Source organism: Schistocerca gregaria, chromosome 7 (genome assembly GCF_023897955.1).
Source record: "Schistocerca gregaria isolate iqSchGreg1 chromosome 7, iqSchGreg1.2, whole genome shotgun sequence".
In the NCBI taxonomy this organism is placed as follows: domain Eukaryota; kingdom Metazoa; phylum Arthropoda; class Insecta; order Orthoptera; family Acrididae; genus Schistocerca; species Schistocerca gregaria.
In genome coordinates, this window is record NC_064926.1 from 223595420 (window position 1) to 223605672 (window position 10253).

The following is a 10253-nucleotide window of genomic DNA, read 5'->3' on the forward strand; positions in this document are numbered from 1 at the left end:
AAAATATACGTTGTGCAACCTTTATCTCCCGCTGAACTGCTCCGTTCGCATGTAGCGTGACTTTTGCATACCTTGGTGGAGTGACGTACGCGTAAACACTTAAAACAGCGCATTAGATTAAGTATGTACGGCATAACTTCAAGACGAATAACGCCTGGCGCAGTTTTAGTGTTTCTTATATAAGTGGGAAGTCATAATAAAAATGGTATTTCTTGATCTCACGATTTACTCCAATAATACGATTCTTTACCTTGATTACACTGTTGCAGCTCTTTGCAAACTGTATCCGTTATGTTTCGGCAGGTACCAACTCCCTTTGCAACAATTTAAAGCTGTGTGCAAAACAGTGTTGACGACATACACTACAAATGATTTGCTTCTAGTACAATACATTTCACTGTCACGACCTAGAGCGTTCCATTACGTGGCCTTTTGATAGAGTTCAGTTATCCTGCAAATCCGTCGAGTGATTTATATAGAAATAACAATGAACGCATTATTTATCACAGAGTGTGGTCTGTTACAATTACTGACGTGTCTTACATTGGCAGACGTCTAATGTGGGTTAGCTATACGGGGTTACTTCCGGGTTCGGGTGTTGATAATGCAGAACAGACTACCCAAAATGCTGTCATATATGTTTCCTGGTCGTCCCATGAAAAGCTACGGAAATAGAGGTCCACCCAGAAAAAGCCATGCTTGCCTGGTTAAAGCTTTTTCAATGGCTGTAGGCTCATCAGAAACTGCTCACTAACGGCAGTTCCGCCTCAGCTGCCATTCATCTCGCTGGCGTGCAGCACACCTTCAGATTGAGGATTTTTGTTTTTTAATAAATGTTTCTACTATTCTCTCCGACCATGTCGTTTCGCTGCTTCACCACAGGGTGGCCGCAAAAGTATGACCAGAGCTTACGGTTGGAGCGGAGTGGCAGTGATTACCAGACACCAGCTAGAGGAATCCGGCTCGCCAAGCCTGTACCCAAACTACATAGACTGCACTCCCTGAGGTGCTCGCCATTGGGCACGACATAGGAGGCATGTGTGAATTATCCAGTGCCATGGGCGCGGCGAATATACCCCCCCCCCCCCCCGCAGCCCCCCCCCCCCTCCACCCTTCTCCAAGCCTACCAACATTTACTTGAAACGTCCCCTTTGAAAAATTATTACAAGACTGTGCTTAAACTGACACACAATAGTTTTTAGCGCAACGCAATCTGACTTCCAAAAATCCCTACGAAAGAATGGCCCTGACTAACATTAACCTATACGTTTCACAAATCACTTACCTCACAAAAATCTTCGTTACTCAAGCTACTGCAATACAGCGAGCGCCACTACTGCCAGCTAAATAAAAGATTCAAACTACTGAAGGCACTAACTACTGATAGATATAGTTAGCAAATGAAAGATTTTAATAGAGAACAAACAATGTATTTACCTTAGTAGTCATAATATATATATCACTTCATGACACTAATTCTTACAAATTTCAAAACTCCGCCATCTCTCTACCCACGTCCACTACTGCTGGCGGCTCACCTCCAACTGCGCAACGCTACGCGTTGTTAGCATGCAGCTGCCGCTGCCCAACACTACAATGGCAGACAACAATGCAAACCAGCCACAGACTGCACACGGCACAGCCAGTGATTTTTATAAGGAGCGCTTCGTGGCGGCGGCGTTACCAATAAAAAAACCTAAACAGCCTACTTACATACTGTTTACTTGCTTTCCATCTTAACCTCACAAGTATTATTTTGGCTCAAATGGCTCTGAGCACTATGGGACTTAACATATGATGTCATCAGTCCCTTAGGACTTAGAACTAGTTAAATCTAACTGACCTAAAGACATCACACACATCCATGCCCGAGGCAGTTGCGCGGTTCCGGACTGAAGCGCCTAGAACAGCTCGGCTACAGCGCCCGGTGTACTCTTTTGAAATGCACACAATATGTATTTTGCGGTGGTGCACAGAGAAGTTTCTGGTCTTTCAGGTGTCGCCGTCAGAGATGGAGGCGTGGCTGCTGGCACACCCGCAGGTGTCTGAGGCGGTGGTGGTGGGCATACCGCACGATGAAGACCAGGAGCACCCAGCCGCCTTTGTCGTGCTGACCCAGGGCGCCACCGTCACTCCTGAGCAGCTGAAGCAACTGGTCAAAGGTCAGGCCACATCTTCGGATCACTTACAATACGCATTTAACATCCACTGCTGCTGAAAAATTATTGCATCCTTGCATATCTGAAAATATGTATGCATGTGCGTGTGTGTGTGTGTGTGTGTGTGTGTGTGTGTGCATGTGTGTGTGTGTGTGTGTGTGTGTGTGTGTGACGGGGGTGGGGGAGGGGAGGTGAGCTGCTATCTTAGATTCGCGGAGTGTAAGGAATGAAATAATAAGCCTTATGAAGTTTAAAATTAAGTAAGTTTGCTGTGAAATAAATAATAACAAATAGAATTTCGAGAAGCCCGAATATGGGGGAAACAACCTCTTACCTTCAGAAGGAAGATTAGAAAGGCGATAGAAACAGCCAAGCGACCAACCTACATGAATAGAGAGGATGGGTGCCGACTTCGGGCGCCTTGGTCGCCAGCACTAACAGTGCTACGGAACCGAAGCTCACGCGAAACAACACACAGGCGCGCGATAGACACCAGCGGCTGCACCTACACAGACTACTGGCACGCCTCAGTTGGCACTAAGGGGCAAGTAAACACTACTACGTCACAACTGACACCCGTTTCCCACTCGCCTGTTTCCACCAGTGGCAAGCAAAAAAGCGAACAGCAATTTAGAACGTCAACAAAAAGAAATAATGCGAACATAAATAAAGGACGTCTAACAACTCTTGTTCATCCCCAAGAGAATCTTCAGCCAGTAAAATAACAACCAAACTTTACACGTTTAGCAGTTAGAAGAAAAAAAAGAAGAAAAAAACAGCATGACGAAGGCCAATGCCAATATTGCCCGAAAAGTCGGAATTTTGAACACGTTACAAGGTAGTCACAGCGCCATAGCAATTTTATTGACTGTGAAAATATAAGCGGTCTGTACAAAAGTGTAGAAGTTCCAGGTAAATAAAAAAATATTGTTTTCTTACGGTCAGTTTTATATGCGTATCTTTGGTTGGAGTTGTAATGCCCCAGCGAGCACGCACAAATGCCGCAACACGATGTGGAACGGACTCTACTAATGACTGAAGTAGTGCTGGAGGGAATTGACACCACGAATCCTGCAGGGCTGTCCATAAATCCGTAAGAGTACGAGGGAGTGGACATCTCTTCTGAACAGCAAGTTGCAAGGCATCCCAGATATGCTCAATAATGTTCATATCTGGGGAGTTTGGTGGCCAGCGGAAGTGTTTAGACTCAGAAGAGTGTTCCTGGAGCAATTATGGACGTGTGGTGTGTCGCATAACCCTTCTAGAATTGCTCAAGTTCGTCGGAATACACTGTGACATGAATGGATGCACGTGATCAGACAGGGTGCTTACGTACGTATCATCTGTCGGAGACGTAACTACATGTATCATAGGTTCCATATCAATCCAACTGTACACGCCCCACACCATTACAGAGCCTCAACCAACTACAACAGTCCCCTTCTGACATGCACAGTCCATCGATTCATGAGGTTGTCTCCGTATCCGTACGCGTCCATTCGCTCGATGCAACTTGAAACGAGACTCGCCCGACCAGGAAACATGTTTCCAGTCGTCAACAGTCTAAAGTCGGTGCTGACGGGTCGAGGCGAGGCGTACACAAGTCAAGGCTACACGAGCGGGCCTTCGGATCAGAAAGTCCACGTCGACGATGTTTCGTTGAATGGTTCGCACGCTGACGCTTGGTGATGGTGAGGCACTGAAATCTGCAGCAATTTGGGGAAGGGTTCCACTTCTGTCGCTTTGAACGATTCTCTTCAGTCGTCGTTGGTCCCGTTCATGCATGATCCTTTTCCGGCCGCAGCGATGTCGCACATTTGATGTTTTACAGGATTCCCGAAATACACTTGTGAAATGGTTGTATGGGAAAAATCCCGACTGACGCTTGGTGATGGTCCGGCACTGAAATCTGCAGCAATTTGGGGAAGGGTTGCACTTCTGTCGCTTTGAACGATTCTCTTCAGTCGTCGTTGGTCCCGTTCATGCATGATCCTTTTCCGGCCGCAGCGATGTCGCACGTTTGATGTTTTACAGGATTCCCGTAATTCATGGTACACTTGTGAAATGGTTGTATGGGAAAAATCCCGACTTCATCGCTACACCGCTCGTGCGCCGACAACAATACTGTACTACGTTCAAACTCACTTAAATCTTTATGACCTGCCATTGAAGTAGCAGTAACCGATCTAACAACTGCGACAGACACTTGTCTTATATAGGCGTTGTCGACCGCAACGCCGTATTCTGCCTGTTTACATGTCTCTGTATTTGAACACGCATGGCTATCCCATTTTCTTTTGCGCTTCAGTGTAGGTCCTGTTAGAAAACCGACGGTCGCAGGTATCAGGAGCATCTCTTCCTTTGCCACTCACCTGTTTGTAAGATATAGGAACGTCAAAGAGCCTAAATAACTGTTTGTTCCTGCTGATCTGGAGCTTTAGTCGTGAGGAACAGTGAAGGCTTAGAACCAGAACAAAAAATTTTGAGTTTGCTTCCTTGACAAACGCGGTTCGTTCATTTGAAAAATGTATGGTTCAGATGGCTCTGAGCACTATGGGACTTAACTTCTCAGGTCATCAGTCCCCTAGAACTAAGAACTACTTAAACCTAACTAACCTAAGGACACCACACACATCCATGCCCGAGGCAGGATTCGAACCTGCGACCGTAGCGGTCTCGCGGTTCCAGACTGTAGCGCCTAGAACCGCTCGGCCACACCGGCCGGCTGAAAAATTCATGGTTTGGTTAAAAATTCTATTTTTCTGTGTGTGGTGTTTCATCCTTCAAATTATGTCAGTGAGATATAGAAATATACTGAGGTAGTTAGTTTCACAAACCCTTTGACCTTCACAAAATTCTAAGACAAGTACGATGTGGAAGACTCTGCAGGAGAGACGCTCAGTAGCTCGGTACGGGCATTTGTTAAAGTTTCGAGAACATACCTTCACCGAAGAGTCAAGCAGTATATTGCTCCCTCCTACGTATATCTCGTGAAGAGACCATGAGGATAAAATCAGAGAGATTAGAGCCCACACAGAAGCATACCGACAATCCTTCTTTCCACGTACAATACGAGACTGGAATAGAAGGGAGAACCGGTAGAGGTACTCAGGGTACCCTCCGCCACACACCGTCAGGTGGCTTGCGTAGTATGGATGTAGATGTAGATGTAGATGCTCATACGAAATCAATTTTTCCCGCTCTTCTTCCCCAACAGCAAATGCTTTCTGGAAAGGAGCAATTCTGCTGCATCAACATCTGCAAGCTCGTGCCTACTAGTTGCATACACTGCAGACGTTCTCTGGAACAATGCCTGTAATACCATGACGAGCCTCCAACATACCGCTAGGTCTCCTGCTCAGGGCACCGTAGCGCGTGAATTCGGCTTGCCGTAATGACGGCAACAAAACATATAACCTGAGTAACTTTACAGAGTCAGACTGTTGGTCACCATACTAAAAAAAGTTAGCAATATACGAAAAAGAGAGGCCGATGAGGTTGTTGACATTCGGACCAAATATGGTGCTTCATCATGACGACGCTCACGAGAGTATTTGAACTACCAGTGGACTCTTCACGGCTGACATCTTCTGCTGTGTACATTTTATGTCAGCGTTTCATCTGTCTCTGTCGCTTTTCTGGCAAACTTCAACAAAGAGCGTTGTTTCAGTAGTGCTCCATTGTTGGATGTGAGGTCCGCCAGTTATGCAAAACACCGTTTTTTCTCAGTACCCAAACATGTTTCGGCATCACTGTGCCATCATCAGTGGGTTTTCGTTTTTATTTATTCTGCAATGTGAACATTTTTGTTAAATGATTATAAAATTATGTGCATTTTTAGTTCAAACAACGCTGGATAAAACTTAGTAACAATTCAATTTTTGCCACCAAGTGCAGATCTCGCTCTTTGAAGACTTATAGCAATGTTTCTTTATGTAATGGATTAGGAACGGGGCGTGGGCAGAAAAGATAAACCAACTGAAAAAGGGTTTGTCTTCATTTTATTACTAACTGTCGCTTATACAGTTTGTTAAATTTGAGCACCGGCGATGTCGATTACATGTTGTACACCGCCAGATTTGCACCTGGTGGTCAAAATCGGAACTAATTTTTTGCCAGCGTAAATCTGTTCCATATTAAGACATTGGCATATCTACCAAGTTTCGCTGCCATACGATAATTACAGACCACACTCGACCTCCTTGAGCAGCTGCACTTTAATTACAACTATCTGGGCCTTTCTACCATTACGATCATATAAAAAGTGTTTTCATCTGATCCACCAATGCTGTATTTGCTACAGTCCTACATCTATTTAACATAGATTAACCCACGTTGCCTATCTCAGTGAAGTAAAAACACGTCACCTGCTGCGTTTCAGCCGGCCGGAGTGGCCGTGCGCTTCTAGGCGCTACAGTCTGGAGCCGAGCGACCGCTACGGTCGCAGGTTCGAAAATTGCCTCGGGAATGGAAGTGTGTGATGTCCTTAGGTTAGTTAGGTTTAATTAGTTCTAAGTTCTAGGCGACTGATGACCTCAGAAGTTAAGTCGGATAGTGCTCAGAGCCATTTGCTGCGTTTCAGAGAGAGCATGCGGCAGCGAGGAGAAGCTTTTGCATGGGGGCGTCTTCCTGGTGGAGTCCATCCCTCGCCTCGCCACGGGGAAGGTCAGCAGGGGGCAGCTGCGGCGCGCTCTCCTTGAAAGAACCATGGGAAAGGTGTAGCCACTCTCCCAGGAACAGCAGCTGCCGTCTTCTGGGGATCGCTGCGGTCCCACAGAAGGGCGGGTACTACACGCAGCACCTTCCACATGTGAGGAGGCTACTCATCAACTCACTGCATATCCTATCTACATCTTTGTTAACTGGTGTAACATTACCTGCGTAATAAAGTGAACAAATCATCCTTAATAAGAACTGTGTCAAAATGAATTAATCACGTCACAAACATGCAACAGGTGGAAGTTCTCCAGTATGGGAAATTGGTACAAAATGTTTAATAATATGAACTGGTCTTAAGAATTAAGGAAGCAACCGATACATGCCGATAATTCCAAGTAAGAATGATGTGTCTAGAACTGTGGTGTGCGTTCTGTAAGACCTTCGGTACACACACCATCAGATTATTTGACTTGTTAGTCTAACGAAGTAGGCGAGTGTCAGCAATATGTCTCGTGGTCTTATGATGGCGTGTTTATCTTCTGCCGTTAGGTCAGACGATAAAAATGCCACTTGCACGCTTTAAGTAGCAGATTGACGGTGACCAACTTTAAACAGAACTTGATTAATTTTCACACACATTTATTAAAATGATAAAAAGCATAGACATTACGTAACTTGATTCTTGATGCTGTTTACAATTGACAATCTTAAGTTCCTTTGGTATTGGTACATTAATCTTATTCTCACATATCTCTGATACTTGACAAAGTGTCTATTCATTTATCTTCATGGCTATGTACAGGAATAAGGTAATCTTATTAGGCGCAGACTGAAACTTGACTATAGACTGGTACAGACAAATGCAGACTAATGCACACTGACTAATCAGAGGTCTATACACTCGTTATAATACATCGCGAGTTCAGGTATCACTGAGCGAGTGTGATCCGTGAGGAGAAGCAGAATTTGGCCCGTCTCTAAGGCAGCGCCATCTTGTAGTGCGGAGACGGACGAGCGCTGCGCCTGCTCTGTTGTGCTTAGCGGGACGCGCTCTAGTGGGAAAGTTGTGTACGCGCTGCCTACGCGGAACTATGTACACAACAAGAACAAAGTGAATTACAGTCTGTCAGCACATAATAGGTCTTAGCATTGCTATTTATTTTTCTCTGGACCTCTCCAGTTTTGGTTATTTTATGGACGTTATCATTTTATTTGCGTTATGCCCCAGTTGTCTAGGCTGTTGTGTACAGGTGGCTACATAAAGTTCCCGTGCTGCTACGGGTTGGGTGTGACAGATGGTGCGGATATCATATGGGACAGCCCGGACCAGGCTTGGCCTTAGCATGCCAAACTGTACGCGAGCATGATGTGTGGGCTGCAGGCCTCGTATGGGCTGAGGCTTTGCTTGGTACCTCTAGAAAGTTCTCGGTACAGTGTGGTACTTTATTTAGCATTGCGGTGTGGCAAGTTTCGGTCGTTACGACTTTCTTCAATTTGGCAGAGCCGTGGTCTCAGTGCTGGCTGTTTACCTTTTGCAATATATTCCTGGTATAAAAGAAGTTGACAGTTACAGTGGATTTTTGCACAAAAACAGGCAGTCTAGTGATCCATCGTCACAGGTATTTTAAAAATGAATGGAAATTGGAGTAGAGAAGGATAAGAATTCTCAGTATCTAATGTGCGGTATACAGCTACATAGTCAACGGGTACTGCGTATTTGTTAAGGAACGACGGAATTTAAAGATTTAGCTGACGCTGAAACAGGAAACATTGTAACGGTTGGCACAGGGGATTATTGTTTTGCTGATCAAGAGACACTTTGTGCTAAATTTGCAGGCATGAAGCACGCAATGAAATTACATTTCAGGTTACGGTAGCAGTCGTGGGAGGGGTGTAGGCCAAACGCTACAGGAAGAGCTGGGGATAGAATACCAGGTCACATGCATCGTGGAATCTCACAATATTAGTCAGGTGACAGGAAGCAGCTGCTTTATGCAGGGATTTGAAGAAGATCAGGTAGTTACAGTAGGAGAAGCAGCGAACACCTGACGAGCAGCTTATAGTATCAAATACGACCTCTAGGAAGCAGCAGCAACAACACACACATGTTTGGAATTTGTGAAGGTTCTTCAGTGTTATGACTAGCCCATGCTTAACACAGCTGTCAACCATGTTAACAAAGAGCTGAGTGGGCTGCTTTTAACTGAAACACAGCCTCATGTCTGTGCTGCACCTGTTGATGCAGTTGGCTGATGGAGATACACATATCATGACCAGCACCTAAATAGGAGGGAGAAGGACAGGTTAACTGAGAATATTGCAGGGAGTGTAAGAGAGGCCGTAAGCACACAGTGCAAAATATGATTCCTGGAGTCAGAGGAGCATATTCTTTTTTTAAGTTAAAGTCAGGTTATAGAAAGACAGTCTTAAAAGAAATTAGAACTGGACATTATCATAATATATGTAACAAAATAATACAAGTTTGTATCATCAGAATTATAAGAGTTAAAAGGCAAGAGAGATGAGATTATTGTATGTCTGAAAGGTGCGGAAAATTGTGAATACATGTTCCGTGCCTGTTTGAACACATGAAACCATAAGGATAGAAAAGTTGCATATCAGGGTTGCAGACTAGCATCATCTTCATGCAGAGCTCACATGGGAAAAGGAATAATTAAAACATACCTAAAAGTTATAAACAAAGTAAAAAAATATGGAAACAAGCAGTTTTTGTGTACATCAGAATCTAGAAGCATTTGCTTGTGAGTTATTATTGCAAAATATTTTTTTTATAATTGTAACAGTCTGCAGATCACCTCTAGGAAACTTTCAGTTTTTTATTTGAAAGCTATGTATTTGTAAGCTACTTGTCAGACAAAAAAAACCAGTAATTTGTGGAGATTTTAATATAGATTTCTTAAAAGGTTTAGAAGAGATGGGGGATCCAGGATTAGAATCAGAATTTAAGAGAGCTTTGAAGGAATTAAAATCAAAGAAGGCAGAAGGGATCGATAACATTCCACCAGAATTTCTAAACTTATTAGGACAAGAGGCAACAAAACGATTATTCAAGATGATGTGTAGAATGTATGAATATGGCAATTTACCATCTTACTTTCCGAAAAATATCATCCACACAATTCCGAAGACTGCAAGAACTGATAATGCAGAATTACGGCACAATCAGCTTAACAGCTCATGCAACCAAGTTGCTGACGAATAATAAACATAAGAATGAAAAAAAAAATGAGAATGTGTTAGATGACGATCAGTTTGGCTTTATCGTAGGTAAAGGCACCAGAGAGGCAATTCTGACGCTGCGGTTGGTAATGGAAGTTAGACTAAAGAAAAATAAAGACACTTTCATGGGATTTATCGACCTAGAAAAAGCGCTCCACAATGTAAAATGGTGCAAATTGTTCGAAATATTGAGAA

General features: G+C 44.0%; 1 protein-coding gene across 1 annotated transcript in view; it reads left to right on the forward strand.

Moving 5' to 3' along the window:
* Window positions 1-7073, forward strand: part of LOC126281860 (uncharacterized) — an 83745-nt gene extending 76672 nt beyond the window's left edge. Inside the window, exons 7-8 of the mRNA XM_049981124.1 lie at window positions 1997-2162; window positions 6742-7073. Of these exons, the coding sequence (XP_049837081.1) occupies window positions 1997-2162; window positions 6742-6881 (306 nt within the window). The 3' untranslated portion in view covers window positions 6882-7073. The remainder of the gene's footprint in view (window positions 1-1996; window positions 2163-6741) is intronic.
* Window positions 7074-10253: the final 3180 nt, after the last annotated feature.